Source organism: Diabrotica virgifera, chromosome 4 (assembly GCF_917563875.1).
Source record: "Diabrotica virgifera virgifera chromosome 4, PGI_DIABVI_V3a".
NCBI lineage: Eukaryota > Metazoa > Arthropoda > Insecta > Coleoptera > Chrysomelidae > Diabrotica > Diabrotica virgifera.
In genome coordinates, this window is record NC_065446.1 from 11,961,877 (window position 1) to 11,984,678 (window position 22,802).

Below are 22,802 nucleotides of genomic sequence, written 5' to 3' on the forward strand. Positions count from 1 at the left end.
CACTGTGTCAATAGCATTTAAAAGGTGTTTTAACCCATTCATATCATCACTTAAAATAACTGTATCGTCTGCATATTTGATTGTATTTATCAGAATTCCATTAACTTTCACACCCCATTCCAAATTATGCAGCGCTTCCTTAAATATTCTATCTGAATATAAATTGAATAACAGTGGGGACAGTATACAACCCTGTCTGACACCTCTTTGTATTTTGCATTTTGCATATTTCTGTTGATAATAATGCAAATATAATTAATATATCCATACGGAAAAAAAGTAGAATTAAAGAAATACAAAAACATTTATTTACACAAAAATACGAATTTACAAATATATACAAATACAAATACAAACACTTTTTTAGTCATCTTCCAGTATACGAACCGGTTCTGTGGTATTATACATAATACATTGAAAATTATCCATAAGCGGACTATTCGAATTTGTCGAAAAAAAATTTGTTTTATATAGCTCCTTAATTTTTTGGGAAAAAAAAGTTTTTTCAAAAATGACTTTGTAGGATTTTTTAAGAGTTATAGGACTGTGTAAACTAAATTTCGTGAGCTCCCTTAGTATTTAATTAGGGTGGGTTTAAAGGGCTCGAATAAGGGGGTGTTTCCTCGTAAATAGATAATTTAAACAGCTATATCTCGCTAACTGATCACTATAATGAAAATCTATGTAAAAGGAAATTTTAGTTGTTAAAAAAGCTACAATTTAGTGGTCCATCATATTTTTCGTATCTCCAGTATTTTCGGAGATATTTTGAAGTAAAAGGTGAAAAATGGGAAATTGCAAAAAATTCATTTTTCTTTAAACTCCAATTTTTCTAAAATTAGGCCTTTCAAATAGGCCAAACTTCTTGGGTGTATTGATAATATAAATATAAAAGAAATTGCAGAAAGGCGAAGACCAATTTTTAATTAGGAGAGTAGTTAGGAGGTTGTTTTCACTGATTTTTTCATAGAGAAAACCAGGTACCGACCATTTTTTTGATCATAAGTCGCTTAATTTTCAGGCTAGAAACTTTATTATTTTTTTAAAAGTTTAGTTGTATACTTAAAAAACTGTTTTGTAAATTTTCCTCGAAAAATGCAAAGTTTTTCCGTTATTTGGCTTTGAATATTTCATATTATGCATTTGTCGAAGAAAGCTAACTTTCAACAAGCCGTATCTCGGTTTGTATTGGTCTTAAATATATTACAGAAAAATAATTTGGTTTGCGTTACTAAAAGATACAATTTTGATATCTACAGCTTTTTTGATTAAATACATATTTTTCGAGGTATTCTCAAAAAACCCTCTAGAAAAGTCGATTTTTTCGTCGAAAAACTGTTACTTTCAAGCGCGAATAACTCGAAAAATATTAGTTTTACGAAGAAAATGTAAAAAACATTTTTTTCTTAAAATTACTTTTCACATCGATTTACATTGTTAAAATGTAATAAAAATTCCCGCCCCCGAGATGGGGTGGCAACCATCCCCAAGGTTTTAGCGTACAGCGACATGATATAGAAAATGATCCTTGGACTATTCCCTACCTCCTGTGAAAATTTTAAGTAAATCCATGCTGGACGAAAAAATTGCGAGCCAAAATGCTTCATTTCCCCGACTATTTGCAATTTATTGAGTATCAACAATAAACATAAGTAGTGACATTGACTAAATACGGGCAGTCATAAACTGCTCGTCAACACTTAAAGATACTATAGAAAATTATGCACATTTTCATGGTTGTTTTTTGTCGTGAACATACTAACGGATTCCACTATATTTTTTTAATATATTTCTTTAGTAATTACACAGTAGTTGTGCAAAGGTTTACTCAAACTTCTTTTTTGTTCTTACACCGGGTGGAAGAAAAGAAATGTTTTTCTTATGTTAAGTTTGTGACACCCTGTATGTAGAGAGGACGACATACAAATGGATGTAGATATAGAACAGGGAACCAAGCATCATCAAGTAACAACTGAGAAAATCAACAAAATTGATTGTCGTCAGTTAGAATCGATTATTTTGAACAACGGTTATTTTAAGATATTTTAGGTTACGCCCAATGTTAGTATAGGTAATTTATACTTTTGCTGTCTGAAAGTAGTTTAAAAAATATCATTCATAAAATAAATATGCTACTTGGTTCCTTTTAAAAAAATTAAATTTCAATATTTTTTATACAATTTTAAAAAGAACCAGTCACTTGGTTCCATGCATAAATGGGATTATTTTTTTTTATAAAGAAACATAAAATATATTGAAACGAATGGGTTTCAATGAACACAAGAAAATGTCAAGTCACCAAATAAAACAGATTTATTTTCCAACAAAGTAATGTGGTTCCTTGTACAAAATCGTAAACACAATATTTAATGCTACAAACAGGTATTAATAAAGGCAAAAGAAAATAAAAAAATGATAATTATTATTTTTGATAGAACTTTAACAAAATCTGCCTCATTATTCAGTTTCAGTTTCAAACTCAAAATCAACGTCACCATCATAACCATCTACATCATCTATAATAGCGTCATTAGTAAGCAATGATCTAAAAAAGTTTTGCTCGTTATAGTCCTGTCGCCAGGGGGGGTACAACGGCCTCGTTAATTCAGATGGACTTACCCAAGTTTTTTTTATGTATTTTGACCCGTAGAACACGAATTTTTTGGGTAACAGTTGATCCGGATGTCGATAAGATTGTTATAGACCAAGAACTTGAGGAATCAAATAACAGCGATTTTTGGCAAAACAAAACAATATTTTGTATTTTTTGGGTCATTTTAAGCAAAAAATATTTCTACAAGTTTTTTAGTAGGATGCACAGTTTTCGAGATAAACGCGGTTGAACTTTCAAAAAATCGAAAAACTGCAATTTTTAAACCCGAATAACTTTTGATTAAAAAATAAAATAGCAATTCTGCTTAGCGCCTTTGAAAGTTCAAGTCAAATTATGTCGGTTTTGATTATTTGCATTGCTAAAAATTTATTGTGTTATTGTTAAACAAAGCTACAAACAACTAGTGCGTGAGTGATGTTTCTATGATTTCTCATTTAAAATCGAACGAGTAGGTAGAATAGGTACTAGTGCAATCAAGACTATTTCTACGTTACATGCGGTAAAACGCATGTAAAAGCACGGGAAACCCTACGTGTTTATAGCTTTGTTAAACAATAAAAAAATAAATTTTTACCAATGCAAATAATCAAAACCGATATAATTTGACTTAAACTTTCAAATGCGGTAAGCAGACTTGCTATTTTATTTTTTAATCAAAAGTTATTCGGGTTCAGAAATTGCAATTTTTCGATTTTTTTAAAGTTCAACCGCGTTTATCTCGAAAACTGTGCATCCTACGAAAAAACTTGTAGAAATATTTTTTACTTAAAATGGCCCAAAAAATACAAAATATTGTTTTGTTTTGCCAAAAATCGCTGTTATTTGATTCCTCAAGTTCTTGGTCTATAACAATCTTATCGACATCCGGATCAACTGTTACCCAAAAAATTCGTGTTCTACGGGTCAAAATACATAAAAAAAACTTGAGTAAGTCCATCTGAATTAACGAGGCCGTTGTACCCCCCCTGGCGACAGGACTATTATACGGTAACAAGTATTTTTTTCAAACTGACTATAAAGAACGGTATCTAAATATATTTTGATTTATTACAAAACACCAAAGTAATTATGTCTGACTACCTAATTTGTGTTCATCGAATAAGATGATTAGAAATATTATCGTGCAAATAGTACTTCAAAAAACATCTTAGAAAATACGGAAACATTTAGGTACATACCTATATGCACATCACTTCGGATTCCATAAATATCATATTTCTGAACAAAGAACCAATAAGAAGAGAATCCACATTATTCCTACTAGACATTTTAGAACATGGAACCAAACAACAATAAAAAGTACCAAACCCCCACATTTCACTTAACATCATTATTGAAAAAGGAGCCAGGTAACATATTCGAGGTTATAAAATCCATATAAAAATGTAATAATTTGTAAACTTACCTGCTGTTTATTATGTGAATTAGCTTTTAAAAGATTTACATATTTGTTTCCACGCGACATTCTTATAAACTTTCAGATTATTTCGAAATCACTAAATCGTAGTCTAAAAACTGTGGATCTTTGTTCTAAAATTACTATTTCGCGAACCTGTACAAGAACATAGACCTTTGGTCAATAGATGGCGCTAGGGGTATTATTTAAGATTTATATTCTGTAGCTGGGTGCAGGGGTATTGTGTAAATCTATTTAATGACAGAAACCAATATTTCAAAATTTGGCGGTTGGTTCCCTGTTCTATATCTACATCCAAATGTCAGTATACATCTCAATGTATTGTAGTCTTATGTTTTGTGAACATTTTGTTTTTTGAATGTCCTTGATATCTTTAGAAACAAAGAAGATAGGTTGTTTTACTCATTAACATGTGTTTCAACTGAAACAAAACTAAATTAACAATAAAAAAACCAGTTAACAAAACTTTAAAAACAGAAAGGCATATAAGGTAAATACTTCTTATCGACACCTTAGAGGTGAGACCTCTATCCAAATGCATAGCAAGATATTTTACCTCGTTGGCTGAACGTAATTGATGATTATTTTTAAAATTACAGGGGGGCAGGATTTTCTTCATGTTGTAATTAGATTTATTAAAGAACCATTTTTTACCTATACCATATTTACATTTATATAGCAGTTTTGAAAAATACAAAAATTTGTATATATTGTATAATATAAAACTGTTGTTATACGGTTTACAGTTTCTGAGCAACTTTATTATTTTATTTTCTTTCGGATTGTGTTGTATCGATTGTGTTGTTGATTCGTCGTTGATCTTCCTATTGAGTACACTGGAGGGTCATTGGTATGTGACAGTTGTGACAAATCGGCTGAGGATCCCTGAAGATAATGTATCCATGTGTAAATTTTGTATGACGTAGCGGCGGTCTGTTGAAGACAACTTGGTCATTTCTTTGAGATGAGAGGAGTAGTAAATCAGAAGTAATATCTGGTTTAATAATTTTTTATTTTGCATTTGATTGGCTTCTTTTTTCTTGCCAGGTTTTATTAACGTAGGTTCCTATTATTGTTTTTTTATCTAAAAATGGTATTTTGCATGATAGGGATTGCGATGTCAAAGAATTGAATCAACCAGTGAGATACCTGTTATCTGTTTATTTTTGAAACCCATCTAAAACCGCTGGCAAATTATTGTGAACCAATTATTAGATGGCCCTCAGAAAGCAGTTACACCAGAAAATGGTATGGCCTCTGTATTTTGGGATTGTAAAGTCATAATTTCAATTTACTATCTTGTAAAGGGTAAAACTATAAATAGCCAATAATATTTTACATGGTTGGATAAATTCAAGTAAGAAGTCAGTGTGAAACGGCTCCATATCAAGAAGGAAAATGGTTGTTTCTCCCAACGTTATGATAATGGTAAAAATTCATGAATTGAGCTTCCACTTACTTTCTCGTCCAGCTTATTCTTCTAAGTTGACTCCCTCCAATTATTATGTGGAATCAAATGACGGCATAAAGCACGTTTAGTGAAATATTTTATGTTCAGGAGACGTTTTATTTTTTTTTTTAATTATTAACAAAACTGTGTATTTATTAAACATCCGCCGAGTTTATAGACATTATAAGTAAAAGTGGAATAAAAACAAAAAGGTAAATAAAGAACCTTATTTAAAAAACTGCAAGATATTTCAATAGATCGTTGTAATCAAATGGATTTTTACACCTTTATCCAAAACTTAGACTTTTTTTAGGTACGAGTAATTCCTTTATAAAACTTTCCGAACTAACAAAACGCTTTAGCCCTTAGTTTCTCTGCTCTACAGTATCACTAAATGGATAGCGATAATCACCGTATACTTCTGTCGTAATATCATCCCCGTTCGGAGGTAATCTATTATCATTTACCACGGCCATATGTAGAAGATTATCGACTTCAGAAAATAATAGGAAAGATATTAACTGTAGAAAATTCGATGGGCACAGGGTAAAAAAAATTAAATATACTGGTTGTTTGGTAACGAATGGGCCATAACTTTGATTCCTGAGGTTAAAATAGGTCGATTTAAGATAGTTTACTTTAGTACGAAAGTTGATAATAACCCGTACAATAAGGGTGATAGTTGATAGTTGATAATAATAACCCGTACAGGGTGTTAAAGTTAAAGTTTTATTTGGTTTATTTTTGAATATTTCCTGATAGGCATGGGATAATAACACGAAATTTGGTAAGTCGGGATTTTTTGGGACGTGAAATCTACTTCCCCACCAAAAATTATATATTACTCAGAAGGCGCCACATAGTCTTTCACCATTTAATACGTTCAATTTTTTTAACCCCCACTCTACATAATTTTGGGATCAAAAGTTTTATTCCGCTATTATTTGTACTTAAAAAAGGTATACTACATTCATCTCACTAAACTCAACCGTTTTCGAGATAAACTCATTTTAAATCTGCGATGGAAAATTTAATTTTTTTGCATTTCATTGTAGTTACTAAGAATCATTTGGCATATCCCTACCATACTGGGCAGGCAAGTGTAGGTACTGTACACCCTAAAAAATTATATGAAAAACACGTTTCTGGCTACTACGTACGACGGGGGAAAGTGAATGGTTGATCCTTACTTTCTATGTAAATAATATACTCTTTATTCAACTTCATTCAACCATTCACTTTCCCCTGTCGTACGCCTCTGGTTGTAGCCAGATACGATTATCTACCATAAATTAGTAGAATTTACAGCACCTACATTTTCCGCCAAATATGACACGGATATGTCAAATAGTTTTAAAATACTATTTTTTTTAAATAATATATTCTTTATTTAAAACTTTAAGAACTATTACTTGTACCCGGTATTTTAAAATGATTTGACATATTATCCTTATTACACTTGATAGAAAGTGTAGGTACTGTACACCCTATTAAATTATGATAAATAAATCGTTTCTGGCTACTACAGAGGCGTACGACAGGTGAAAGTGAATGGTTGACCCCTTCCAAATTCTACGCAACTGACGGAACTGCTATTTTGGCATAATTTTTAGATTCACCAATACTTTATATGTAAATAATGTACTCTTCATTCATAACGATAAGGTGATTAGTTTTCGAGAGATATTTGAAGTTAAAAATGAAACGGCACGGTTATTTTGTTTAATGTATTATGCCACATCGTTTCTAATTTCAAATATCTCGAAAACTAATGACTTTATCGTTACGAGTGAGGAGTATTTCACATACATAGAAAGTATTGGAGAATCCAAAAATTGCACTAAAACAGAAATTCCGCCGTAGAAATTGAAAATGGTCAACCATTCACTTTCCCTCGTCGTACGCTACTGGTAGTAGCCAGAAACGTTTGTTTAACATAATTTAGTAGGGTGTACAGTACCTACGCTTGCTGCCAAGTATGACAAGGGTATTAGCCAAGTCGGGATAGCATTTGACCTTGCATTTGGAGCTGCCCCAAATTTTATTTTTCTAATCTTTAGGGAGGGTCAATATTAGTATAAATTTAAAATCTCGACTGAATTCCGTCGTTGCGTTAGCCGCCATCTTGATTTTAAACGAGAACCGTTTTTGCTCAATATCTCCTCCATTATCAATTTTTTGACAAAAAGTGTAGAAACTGAAATTGTTGAAAATGCGATTTTCTATAGTTTCATTTATTATAATTTTTTTCGTGCGGTCGATATTTTCCGAGTTATGAGGGGAAAATAGTGACAGTTGTAGCATTATTATTAAATTATTGAATTATCTCGTTTATTATTAGTTTTACAACAAATATATACCTATACAAAAAGGAAGAGAATTAAATTTTGTACAATTTTGATGCCGTGGTAAAGGTGCGAGCGTAAGACCTGATTGATTTTGTAGCAATGGTTTTTGTTCAATATCTCCGCCATTTCCAACTTTTCGACCAAAAGTGTAAAAACTGAAATTGTTGCAATTACGATTTACTACAATTTTTCGAGAGAACCAGTGGCCGGTCTACAAGGGGGGGAAATGGGAAAATTCCCCAACAGGGCCCAAAATAAAAAAAAAAATTGTTGAAACATCACGATATATTAGCTGACATAAAACTTAAAATATCGACAGACAAATTCAACCAATCAAACCCGCTAGTTAATAAAATTAAGTGAACTTAATGCATATAATGTCTTTTTATGCCTTTTATATACTTAGTTTGGTTGATATTTCATTGGAAGTTTCAAAAATTGTATAAAATATAATTCTCTTTATTTTTGTTTATGTACGTAAATTTAATAATAAATGAGACAATTCAATAATTATGCTTCCCCTCCGCTTCCATTATTTTCCCCCTTAACTCGGAGAATATTGATCGTATAAAAAAATTGTGCCAAAGAAATTGTAGGAAATTGCATTTCCAACAATTTTCTTTCCCACCATTTAGGTTGAAAAGTTAAAAATGGCGGAGATATTAAGCAACAACAGTTCTCATTTTAAATCAATATGGCGGCTAATGCAACCGCGGAATTCAGTCGAGATTTTAAATTTACACTACTATTGATCTCTGCTAAAGGATAGAATTATAACATTTGGGGCAGCTCGGAAACAAAATTCAATTCAATAATTATGCTTCCCCCACCACTCTTTATTATTTTCCCATGTAACTCGGAAAATATCAACCGCATGAAAAAAATTGTTAAAAGAAATTGTAGGAAATTTTATTTTGAACAATTTTGGTTCAAAATGGCGTAGATATTGAACAAAAACAATTGCTATAAAATCAATCCGATCTTACGCTCGCTTCATTACCGCATACGTACTACCTTAAATATTAATTTTATCAAAAAAATGAAAGAGATCAAAATTGTGTAGAATTTAATTCTCTTCATTTTTGTATAGATACATATTTGTTGTAAAACTAATAATAAACGAGATAATTCAATAATTAAATAATTATGCTCCAACTCTCACTATTTTCCCCTCATAACTCGGAAAATATCGACAGCACGAAAAAAATTATAATTAATGAAATTATAGAAAATCGTATTTTCAACAATTTCAGTTTCTACACTTTTTGTCAAAAAATTGAAAATGGCGGAGATATTGAGCAAAAACCATTCTCATTTAAAATAAAGATGGCGGCTAACGCAACGGTGGAATTCAGTCGAGATTTTTGACCCTCCCTAAAGATAAGAAAAATAAAATTTGGGGCAGCTTCTAATGCAAGGTTAGGCCTGTTATTCGTCTAACCCGACTGGACTATATGTGAAATGATTTTTAGTAGCTACAATAAAATGCCAAAAATTGTAAATTTAAAATTTAAATTTAAAATCTAAAAAACGGTTGAGTATATTTAAAAATTTGTCGGACAATATTACCAGTTAATTGTAAATATTTTTTTCAAGCAATCCTGGAAAAATCAGATGTGACCGTAATATAAATATTTTATATCCTCACAGTTTTCCGACCCAACATGAATAACTGAATAAACAAAGTCCCATGAGAGTGCAATCATGATTTTTTTTAAGTGTGGGGCTAAGGTCTACGTGTATACCGTACCAAATATTTAACATTTTATTTCAGAGATTTTTTAACAACGATTTTTAGATTGAAAGTCGAAACATGAAAAACAAAATAATGTGTTTATTATAATTCAGTGGTGAATACCATATCATCCATAAAATACTATATGAAAAACACACCACAAAAGAACCATTTCAGAACCACATAACTAATTATTTATTTATTTGATTATATTAACTTTGTGTAATATTTATAATAATTATAATTAATTTGACCAACTAATTTAGACCTCATAGAATGGAGACACAGTAAAATAAATTAATTATTTTTATTGTTACTGCAAACTCAATTGAATTATACAATTTCAAATGATAGTTTTGAATATTCTGGCAAATCGTACTGGTGTATTAATTAGTTAATAAAGTAATATCAGCTAGCATGCTTTTAAATCAGATTATTTTCATTTAATTATACTGTGCTGAGTATAAGTAAACATTGCTGCATTTTTAAACAAAGAATTGCGGTCTAAATATATTCGTGATTTATTGGTTCGTTCTAGGGATGGCGGTTGTTGACAAAAAAACCGGTTTTCGGTTATACCGGTTTTTTTAATTACGGTTTAACCTGGCGGTTATAAGCGGTCGAAAAAACCGGTTATTCCAAAAACCGGTATTCGGTTTTTTTAATTAATAGCCAATACCCAATAGGTTAAAAGTTTACATTTATATTGCATTTTTGTTTGTCCAATTTTCCTCCCAAAAAGTTCCCCAACCATTTCAACTTATAAAAATTTTCCCACACTCTTTAAAATTATCCTAAAATTGGGGGAAGATATTCTGGTTCGTCACGCGTGGGAAATTCCCAAATTGATGTTCGGCCTACCAATTTTTCGGTATACCTACCTACCGAATTTGATAAATTTCTACTGATCTACCGAAATTCCCCATGCATCTGGATCTATCGAGTTTAAAAAAATATCAAAATGCACTTATAAACTACAAATAAATTTGATAACGCAAGTTATCTTTTATTTCTATTACCATCAAAAAAATTTCAGTAGTGTTTTTATACAGTATGTTTATATGTATAATACATTTTAATTCATTTAATACTTCCTAAATAATTATGTATTGTTTGAAAATTACAAATACGGAGATTCTAATTATTGTATTTCGGTATTTATATAATCATAATATTAACATAAAAGAGTGTCAAGTACTCAAGTATAAAACTTTATCATGGATGATAGTCGGGTTATCCTTTTCAACTAATTAGATTACTAGATCACTTACAGTTTTATCGTTTTTATGTAAACATTATGATGTAAACCAATTTCTCAAAATAGAATAAAACCTGATGTGGCACTTTGTTGGTCCCGTTCTTGATTTATGAATAAAATATTGAATTACGTTGTTTGGAATAATAATTATTTAGCATATTTATTATTTATAATACATAATGATTGAAATCGAAAATAGAAAGCGCTTCCTTTTTTGCCTCAATTGAAAATTTTTTCTAGATCCGGTTTTTTACCGGTTATTACTTTAAATGAAGAAAGGTTAGAAAATGATATAAAAACCTTAAAAATTAAAAACTGGAGAAAAAAGCACGAAACAGATCAGAGTGGAGAAGATTCCTGGAACAGGCCAAGACCCAGAAAGGCTGTCGAGCCAATGATGATGATGATGGTTACTTTAAAAAGAAAAAACCGGTTATAACCGTGGCAAAATACAACCGGTAAGACCGGTTGTGGCGAATTAAAAAAACCGGTTTTAGGTTATAACCGGTAGGTTCTTCCCATCCCTAGTTCGTTCGTTCCGTTCCTAACTACATATATTTTTGTTTTAATGAAGTTTTTCCAGATTATTTTTTTAAACACAATAAACTCTCCTGATGTTGGGCCCGTTCGGGAGGTACTATAATATGGTATTGTATATTTTTATCCTCCTCCTATATCTTTTCTCCTTCGTAAAGATCCTTTCTGTCCAATTCTTTCTCTCCTGCGCGTGTTGTTATGCTTTGGAGAATGAATAACGAGTCATGTCCTTTATTTGGTCCGACCATCGTAATGGAGACCTTCCTCTGGATCTTCTGCCCTCTACGTTCCCTTCAACTATCATTCGTTCCATGCCTTCTCTTCTTCTAGTTATATGTCCAAAATGTCTCAGTATATTTTGGTTGATAGTTGTGGTGAGTCTAGTTTTTATGTTAAGTTCGGCTAATATTGAATTATTTGTAGCGATGTGCGGTCCATGGTATGCGCAACATTTTCTGGGGGACCCACATTTCAAATTCCAATATACGTTTTGAATTTGCTTTTTTGATGGTCCAAGTCTCCGAAGCGTAAGTGGCGATAGGAGATATTAACGCTCGAGCAAGGCGTAATTTTGTGTTTTTTGTAATGTCAATATTCTTCCATATTTTTTTGAGTATGGCTGTTGCAGATCTGGTCATTATGATGCGTCTACGAATCTCGTCTTCGCATCCTCCACTGTTAGTAATAACAGAGCCTAAGTAATTAAATGTAACCCTGGGTCTGACCCCTTCGTAACCTGCCAAGTTTCATATCTCCGTTTGGTTGTTTCTTATTCTATCGACGGTCATTACTTTGGTTTTCTGTATATTTATTTTCAAACCATATTCCTAGCCTATTCATAATGTATTCCAGCTCTTCTGGTGAAGACGCCAATATAACAGTGTCATCAGCATAACGTAGGTTTTTGATTTTTTTTCCTCCTGTAGTTGCTCCACCTTGCCATTCCTCAAAAACTTAACGCATAATGTGTTTACTATATATATTGAATAGAATGGGGGATATTGTACCTCCATATTATGAAAATGTTGAATTTAGGCGATACCTAGAAGCCTTAAGCTAGCGGGGACACATGAGCGGGCACATTGACTTTTCCAATATTAGTTATATTTCCAAGGAAACCCGCAATGTACATTTGTAGCTATAAAGCAGTAAATATTATCTAAATTGTGGCCAAGCCTAATAACGAGGTCATAATTTACAACGAGGACAGATACGAGAGATTACATTTCGCTGCTATGTCTTAAAGACTAAAGATGACGCTTTCGATCGGTAACGTTGCTCAGTAATCTTCGAGCAGTAGATCACATCACGAATATTATATACATATATAAATACCACTCCATTTTTAAAAGTATCACAAACTTTATCATATACTTGTGTAATACTGATACGTTCACTTTGAAAGTATTCTTTAGAGACGTAGACTTTAGCGAGACGTGGCAACCCTGTTATATCACTTGCACGCGACTCTGGTGTTACGCTACTGGTGGTATTACGCTACTGGTGATTCTTTACGCACGTGTGAATTTGTGCTCCGTATTAAAAACTCGAAATACCGGGATAATACGGGCTGATAAAATACGTACTAGTGACCATTCTTCGTCTTCATGTACCATGTCCTTTCAGAACGTTGGTTACCATCATAGCTATCTTAATTTTATTCACTTCCACCCTAAATAGCATTCTTGTATCAACACATACCAATCTCGCAAGTTCTTCAACCATGAGGTTCTTCTTCGTCCTGGACTGCGTTTGCCTGCTATTTTTCCTTGCATGATATTTTGTAGCAACCTATATTTGGGACCTCTCATTACATATCCGAAATACTCCAGCTTTCTCTGCTTGATGCTTTTTATGATCTCAGTAGTCTTGCTGAGACGTTCTAGTGTTGTGGAGTTTCGAATCTTCTCACCCAGGAAACTTTTAAAATTCTTCTATAGCACCACATTTTGAAAGCCTCAAGGCGATTTAGATCGATTTTATTCACAGTCCAGGACTCTACACTATAAAGTAAGACCGAGAACACGTAGCAGCGAAGTAGGCGGATCCTCAATGCCAATTTTAGGTCTCTGTTACATAACACCTTGGACATCCTTCTAAAAGCCGCTCTAGCCTGCTCTATCCTAGATCTAATTTCGCCGTGACTTTCTGCGTTACAATTTAATTGCTGTCCAAGGTAAACGATTTTATCAACTTGCTCAAGTTTGGTATTATTTACATATATAGACGGTTTTATATGCTGTTGTTTACTTATTACGAGTATTTTGGTTTTCCGTATGTTAAGATCCAGACTTGCCTCCCTACAACTCTCAACGACACTATCAAGTAGTGTTTGCAGATCTTCTTGACTGGAAGCTACGAGTACTGTATCGTCCGCATATCGCAAATTATTGATGACTTCACCATTCACAAGTATTCCTTCTTGTTTTTCAGAAAGTGCTTTTCTGAAAATTTTTCCGGAGAAAACGTTGAAAAGCAGGGGTGACAAGAGGCATCCCTGCCGTGACCGTTGGCGAAATAAATACCCAAGAAGTGGATTGCAGGTGAGAATACCCTAGAGAATAACTTATTAATATAATAATTACCAAAAGGACTCAAAATACAAATTAAGTTGATAGGCAACCAGTTTTACCAAAAAGTGTCTGGATAGGTAACGAACATCTGAAGAGATAGTCTGTGGACGGTAGACGGTATCTTACGCTAGACACATAGACAACAAACAATGCAGCAGTGCCGTGCTGAGATAAGGGTAAATAAATCAGGATGAGCATGACTAATGAAGAAATTATGCAATTTAAGGAAATTATCAAGGAACTGATAAATGCGACTCCAGCTGAAAAATAGTCCTGACACTGAAAAGTAAAAGGGACTTAAAAGACTATATGTACGCTACTCTGAAAATTTCGGATAGCTTTTTCAAAGTAGAAGGATATTTGCTATATGTCAAATAATCTATCGTTGCTATGTTTATGGTGTTGTGTCGAACTTTCAAACTGGTCGACTATTTCAAATGTAGCTCCGACACACTGTATTAACTGCTTATGCTCCGTTTTGATTTGGATTATACTGTATACAAAGACAACATAGTCTGTTCAATTCTTCAATCTTATCCATTTTTAAGTTGGTTTAATTTGGTCAAACTTTCTACTTTTACATTTTGGTAATTACTGTTAGTCTGACGTTTCCAATATTAGTTATCTTTCCAAGGAAACCCGCAATGTACATTTTTAGCTATAAAGCAGTATTATCTAAATGGTTGCCAAGTCTAATAAATTTACAACGAGGACAGATACGAGAGATTACACTTCGCTGCTATGTCTTAAAGACTAAAGATAACAGTTTCGATCGGTAACGCCGTTCAGTAATCTTCGAGCAATAGATCACACCAGGAATATTATATATGCCACTCCTTCATATAGTTCGCGGTGAAAAAGTAATTTGCATATCAATTTTCATCCTCGACTTGCCAATATCGGTGTATACGCCTTAAATTTATGCATTTAATTAAATTTTCAAATTTTCCTTTCGTATACACACAAACCTATAAATAATCGGTACACAATATCTTTCAGAGAGAAGGCCTGAATGCTCTCCGCAGATATGAAAATGAACAGGAAACATCTGTAACGGTCTCATATTTCTTCGGCATTCGTGAAAAATGATAGCTTGATTACGCAAAAGAGATTGCGGTGAAGGATGCTTAATTGGATTTTATTTTTTGTTTTTTTTAGGGATATTGGTTTAAATTATATAAATCTACTTAAAAATTGATCTATTATCTATTTACGGATTTTAAGAGAGTCGGCGCAAAATTTCGGGCTAATGGTTTGTAAATGCATTCATTTTTTTTTAATCCTGAGGAAACTAATATGTATTATAGAAAAATTTAAACGCAGAATGATAGATTATCTACATTATTACCGAAGGACGGAGTTGACGAATGACAAGTGTTCCATCAATCCCTTAACCTCTGGGTAAGATGGACCACAATATAGCTATAGTTAGACCAGTAATTTCAAGTACATCTTTCAAAGTCTGAACTTTATTAACACAGAACACTGGATGTATTTTGTCCAATAACTTTGCAGGAGCTACATTTTCAGATAGGCCTCTTCAGACCAATCACGTCTCCAAGACTTGCCTTTTTTGATAAAAAGTAGGCATTTTTATATAACAAAACAAAACAACTTATCAGCATGCGACTTTTCATCTAAAATAGATTTTTTATAACGAAGTAATATTTAATTTAAAGATATAATTAAGCCCTAATAGGAGATATTATATACTTAGTTTAACCATTCCAGGTTTTATAAGTGGTCCAACTATCCCAAATTTCCCTAGTCCGTCTATCCCAATTGTCAGGGATAGAGGGACCAACCCCCCTTCAAACAAACAACTTTACAGGCACACTGTTTTAGGTTAAGATCATACCTAGGTGTACAATGAAATTATAGCATTAATCTCACACCGAAATCATTTAAACTAACTTATAATGCTTGACAAATTGTTCAGAAAGTTTTTAAAAAATTTGAACTTTTTTAAAACAATTTAGATTGCAAAATTATTATGCAAAATCTATTAGGTCGATTTTAATGAAACTTGGTGGACAGTTTAAGTATGTTCTAAGAATTTTCTTAGGGAATCATAAAGGTTTTAAGTGCAACCAAAGTGGCTGAAAAACATTGAATAAAAACAGTATTTTTCGCCCCCTTTTTTTTATTTATTGCTATTTCGCAGAAAGGGTAATAATTTAAGACATTTTAAAACAGTCGTATATTATACAAAATCCAATTATCCTTATTTTCTTTCTATACGACTTTGTTCCAAAATAAATTGTTTTAAAGTTATAAGCAATGAAAGTAGAAAAAAATAGATATTTTTCGAGATTTTTAAATATATAAATTTTTTTATTAATGTTCCGGGCATATTTGAGAATGAGCATAAGTCAATTTTAATTATTGAAGCTGTCGCCTAACTTTATCTGCAAAAATCCGAACGCCACCTCTCAGATCTACCTCAAAACAAATCCGCCCTGGTCTATATTTCTTGCTTATTTCGCTGGAGTAAAAATGCCTCACTTTCATTAATATTTTATAGTAATAAAGCTTATATCCTTAAAAATTGATGACATAATCGTTAAACATTTTATGACTTCATTTCTGTTGAATCGGTATTATGTATAAATTGAAGAAAAATCTCTATTTCTATTTAGAAGTTAGAAGTTGTAGAAGAGATCTTGATAGAAACTTCTCACGTGGTTTTTCCATTACTAACACGATTTCCAGACTGATCTTTATTTATAAGGAAATTGCCTCGGAAATGAATGCGTGGCTGTATTGGCTGATTTTAAGTTCAGAGGAAACTTTATCTTTTACGTGGATAAACGAAATAGTGCATCAAAAGGTTCAGAGTTAGTCCCTTTCAAAGGAAACATTTTTCGAACTTTGTCATTTTTCGCAACTTTAAGTGCCAGGAAATTTATTTTGGTGCGAAATACTGCACCACAACTTTATCTCAGTTATTTGAAAAGTTATATTTAAATAATTTTACTTTAATAGATTTTGATAACTAGGAATTTATGAATAGTAGAATAGTCAAAAAAATTTTTTTGAAAGGAAAACAGTCGGACCAGATGATATTCCTGGGAAAGTATGGAGAACATTGGGAGAGACAGGAATAAGTTGGCTAGCAGGTCTATTTAATAGAATTATGTTGGACAAATGCCAGACGAATAAAGAAGCAGTATATTAGTACCCGTCTACAAAAACAAGGGAGACATACAACAATGTACAAACTACAGGGCTATAAAACTGCTTAGACACACCATGAAAATATGGGAGAGAGTAATTGATAGATGGATACGTGGAGAAATAAAAATATCCGATAGGTAATCAATTTGGCTTTATGCAGGGTAGATTAACAACAGATGCAATTTTCATTGTAAAGCAACTGATGGAAAAATACAGGAATAAAGAGACCAACGCTCGTATGGTATTCACTGACCTTGAGAAAGCATATGATAGAGTTCCTCGAGAGATTCTGTGGTGGGCACTTAATAAGAAAGGAGTCCCTGGAGAATATGTAAAGATTGTGAGAGATATGTATGAGGGAGTAACGACTAGTGTTAGGACAGGTGTGGGAGAGACTGATAAATTTCAGGTGAATGTAGGATTGCACCAATGCTCGGTGCTTAGTCCTTATTTATTCTCATTAGTTTTGGACCAGATAACAGCGAAACTACAGGGTAGCATTCCATGGTGCCTAAAGTATCCTGATGATGACGTAGTGTTAATAGGAAATAGTGAAAGAGACTTGGAACAAAAACTCGAGTAGTGGAGACAAGCTCTGGAGGAAAAAGGTTTAAAATTTAGTAGGACCAAAACAGATTATTTGGAATGTTCATTTAAAGATGGAGTTAATACATATAAAATGGTATTTTTGGATAGTGAAATGATTGTGAAGAGCAATAGTTTTATGTACCTAGGATCGGTATTACAGAGTAATGGAGAAATAGATGGAGATGCATGCAGTAGAATTAGGGTTGGATGGATGAAGTGGAAAGAAGTGAGTGGTGTGTTGTGTGACAGAAAAATTCCAATAAAGCTAAAGGGAAAATTCTTTAAAACAGCCATAAGACCGGCTATCATGTACGGAACTGAATGTTGGGTGGTAAAAAAGAAAGAGGAACAACGAATGTATGTAGCGGAAATGAGAATGCTTAGATGAATGAGTGGATGGACAAATAAGGATAAAATTAGAAATGAGTATATTAGGGGAAGTTTAGGTGTGGCACCAATTGATGCCAAAATGAGAGAGCATAGGTTAAGGTGGTTTAGTCATGTCCAACGTCGAGACGTTAATCACCCAATACGAAGAATAGCTGAAGTGCAGATTCCTGGAAGGAGTAGGAGAGGAAGACCAAAGAAGACGTGGGGGGAGACGATTCGGCAGGACATGTTGGTAAAGGGGATTAACATTGATATAACCCAATATAAAATTGTGTGGAGAAATTCAATTAGGGAAGCCGACCCCGCATAGGGATAAGGCAAAGAGAATGATGAGAATAGTCAAAATATTTCTAACTTTAAGTCTTGCTTTTATATTTTAAAGAGAATAACATCTACTTCTTCTTATTCCTTTAGTTCCTTCTGCTATAGGTTGGCTATCATCACAGCTATTTGTACCTTATTGGCGGCTGCTCTGGAAAGATCTACTTATCTGCAACTATACTACTCTTTTTAGGTTTCTTAGCAAGCAAAGTCTTCGTCTTTCTACGGATTTCTTATTTTTAATTTTACCTTGCATTATGAGCCTTAATATCTCATATTTCACACCTCTTGTAATATTGGCCAAAATATTCGAGATTTTTTGTTTTGATGTTATTTTTGACCACGCAATCCTTTGGTTCAATTGTCAGTAATGAAGCGATAACAAAAGTTAACCATTTTAAATACCTAGGATGTTGGATAAACGAGACACTAAATCCGGATGAAGAAATTAAAACTCGTATAGAAATTGCAAGAGGAGCATTTATGAAATTTAGATCTGTTCTGAGCAACTCTCAGCTACATTTACAACTAATTATCAGGTTCCTAAAATGTTCTGTGTATCCTATATTACTATATGGATGTAAAACCTGGATCACGAAGGTTAACATGATGAACAAATTAGAATCCTTGGAGATGTGGTCATACCGTAGAATGCTCAGAATATCTTGGGTTCAACGCATTTCAAACAGAGAAGCCTTAAATAGAGTAGGTCAAGGCGAAAGTGACTTAACCAAAATGATATAAAAGAGAAAACTTGATTATCTCGAGCATATAATGAGAGGTAGCAGATACAGGATGCTGCAGTTAATACTCAACGGAAAGATCGACGGAAAAAGAGGAATGGGTAAGAAGAAATACAGTCGAACCTGCTTATTAGAATACCGGTTATATGAATATCCCGGTTTAAGGAATATAAATTTGAGGTCCCGAAACGGTTTTACTAGCCACTAATGATCGGTTATTAGAATATCCCGGTTATACGAATACTTTTGGCACGAAGGCTATTCCAATTAGCCGGTTCGACTCTATTCATGGCTCCGAAACTTTCTTGAATGGACTGGCTTATCAGCAGATCAACTATTACATGCCGCGCAAGATCGACAAAGATATCGGCAATTTGTCATGCAAGTTAAAATTTTGGCACGGTACTTAAAGAAGAAGAAAAGTGCTTTGGTAGCCTTCTTAATACTTCTGCATTTGTAACTCGTTGTTAAAAAATTGTTGCTTAACAATCAAAAATAATAATTAAAAAATCTTTAAAAACTGAAAGGCACATAACGTAAACAGTTCTTATCGACACATAAGAGTTAGTTGTCGACCAGGTAAGCGGTATGCACAGCGCGACATAAGACAGACGAGATTGTTTAATAGAGACTCTGTGATGTTTTGGAGTGGAATTTCCTTGACACCCCAGGCTGTGGGTGAAAAATAGGTCGATTTCAGGATATAATTCAGGAATTTTTGAAACCTATCAGGTGTTGTAAAGGACGATGCTAGGAATAACTTCTACTAAAATGTAACCAAAAATATTGTGCGCTTTTTTTATTGCGATTTTCATTTGTTAAATTTGCAATTTTTATTGATTTTTAATTTTGTAGCTTAGGATATTGATTTTAGAGAAAAATCTTTTAACAGAAAGTTGTAGTAAATTAAAAAACCTACAATTTGAGGTATGAGGTATGATATGTTTAATTTTGTTAATTGGTTATTTCAAAACAGCCTGCGAAAGGTCCAAAATGGCCGTTTTTTACAATTGCTTTATTTATTGTACAAATAATTTTTTTTATTATTTAAAGCTTTAAAATTAAGATCTTTCAATTCCAAACATAAAAAAATTGTAAAGCCAGATTAACGAATTTGTTGCTTAGATATTATAAATTGTTTATCTCAAGAGGTCAAATGTCGAAGGCTATCACTTTTTGAAAAAAACCGTAGAGAGTTGATGAAACATCCAATCTCCTTCTATAGAGTTTTATTTTGATATTCTGATGTAAATAAATGCGTAAAACATTTTTAAACCTCTAATTTTTGGGTTTGAAAATAAGGGGGCCAATTTCGTTATAAACATTTAGAGCTGAAGCGGCCCTGTACATCCTATAAGTTTTTAACTTTAGATTATTGTTGCTGAAGATCAGGCAAACCTCAGGTCTGACTTACGGTCTTAGTCAAAGCTTAGAAAAAAAAAATAAATATGCAATTTTAATTGCCTATTTGTCTAATTTGTAAAATTCATATTAGAGTTTTCAAAAGGCATATACAGGGTGAACTTTTTTCTAAGACCAAAACGAAATAATTTTTTAAATCCGGGCCTGATTTTTTTTTAGTTTGAATAAATCAGTTGATAGGGTGGTAACATAAATTAAATATTTCTTAAAAAAAATTAACTTCTGTAATAAAAGTAAGTTTTTTTAAATCTATGGTTCACTTTACCAAACTTTTAATTATTATTCATAGTCAAATTGGATTTTTTTATAAAACATTAAGTAATAATGTGGGGAAAAAATAGATATGCCATTTTAATTACCTATTTGTCTAATTTGTAAAATTTATATTAGAGTTTTCAAAAAGCGTATACGGGGAGAAATTTTTCTAAGACCCAAACCAAATAATTTTTTAAAGCCGGCCTGATTTTTTTCTAGTTTGAATAAATCAGTTGATTGGGTGGTAACATAAATCAAATATTTGTTAAAAAAAATTAATTTTTGTTATAAAAGTTAATTTTTTTAAATATATGGATTACTTTACCAAACTTTTAATTTATAGTCAAATTTGATTTTTTTATAAAAAACTAAGTAATCGTGTGGGGAAAAAAATAAGTATGCCATTTTAATAACCTATTTGTCTAATTTGTAAAATCCATATTAGAGTTTTGAAAAAGCGTATACATGGTGAAATTTTTTCTAAGGCCCCAACGAACTAATTTTTTAAAGCCGGACCTGATTTTTTCTAGTTTGAATAAATCAGTTAATTAGGTGGTAGTAGTGTAACGATTGACAAAAATAAGAGACACATCGATCTGACCGTTCAAAAATTATGACGAATAAAAATTTGTGTCAAAATGCGAAACTCGCCCTGTATATTATTAAACAAGGGGAGCAGACATTTTTTTAATGGTGATTTGTTATTCCCCATAGGAGCCTCAATATGAGGTAGGAGTATGTACAGTTCCTCATGACTCACCCTGTATAAAAATAGTAAACATTACAATTAATGACGTTCTATTAAACCGAATCTAACAAATTACGACATCTAATAGCTGATCGGGGTTTGACTAGTCAAACCCCGATTTCATAAAATTAAATTTCGGCCTTTGCCTGACCAACATAGTCCCTCCTAGGTTTAACTAGTCAAAGGCCGAAACTGTAATTTATTTCGGGCTTTGACTAAGACCGTCAGTCAGACCTGTGGATTGCCTAGTCAAACCTAGGAGGGCCTGAAATTCGGACTGTGACTATAACATATACAAAAAAATGATACCATATTATGTTTAAATGTACAAACACAAACATAAGGTTTTATAAAAAATAATATTTGTTCTTTTATGCCTCCTTTAACAGTTTACTTTTTTATATAGAAATTAATAATTTACTTTCAAATTGTATGTCTACAATGTATTTTGATGTACCTACATATATAAAAATCACAAAAGTAATAAAACATGGATTAGTGCCAGTTCACATTACTCCAGCTCTTTAATATTGATATAAATCATAAATTATATGGCGAAATATCCAGGATCGTATATATCATACACATTATGTATGTATTAAAAGTTATTATTCTTATTGAAAACTTACATTATGCAGCCACGTGAGTTTCCTCCAAAGGGGGTTGGCAGTTACGTGGCACTCGAAGTAGACGTCGTCGCCCTCTTTGATGTCGTCGGCGTTGAGGGTGCTCCCCAGACACAGCGTCACAATAGGGGGGTCTGAAACACAAAACAGAGAGGTCCATTGTCAAAAGCGCCACGAGACTGCGAAGGAGAAGGTGATAGAGAAAAACTCCCAAGATACATAAATCATCAATGGACTAGTGTCAGACAATGCGTCAGTTGGTTCATGACAATTTTATTGCTCTGCTTTTAGGGTTGTATTTATGTTGTTTGAAATACTACTACAGCGAATATAATGTTATTTATGACGGAAATTAAAAAGAATAAAACCTAAATATATGGAGACTTGTAAACCCTACAATACGCCGTGATTCATATTTGAATCGACCACATTTTTCCTCTATATTTTTTATTGAGTCATATTCCCTGAGTATTTACATACTGAGAATTTGTAAACAACATTTATGAAACAATTATGGTAGGGGAGCCCAAACGGGGATTTTTGCAGTTACTCAAGCGCGTCAGATTATCATATGGGGAGAAACCTGGTACCCTGCAGATG

General features: G+C 32.7%; 1 protein-coding gene across 1 annotated transcript in view; it reads right to left on the reverse strand.

The window, feature by feature from the left end:
- LOC114336753 (neural cell adhesion molecule 2) overlaps positions 1-22,802 on the reverse strand; it is a 331,903-nt gene that overhangs the window by 195,848 nt on the left and 113,253 nt on the right. The window contains exon 5 of the mRNA XM_050648967.1: positions 22,206-22,336. Within this exon, the coding sequence (XP_050504924.1) occupies positions 22,206-22,336 (131 nt within the window). The remainder of the gene's footprint in view (positions 1-22,205; positions 22,337-22,802) is intronic.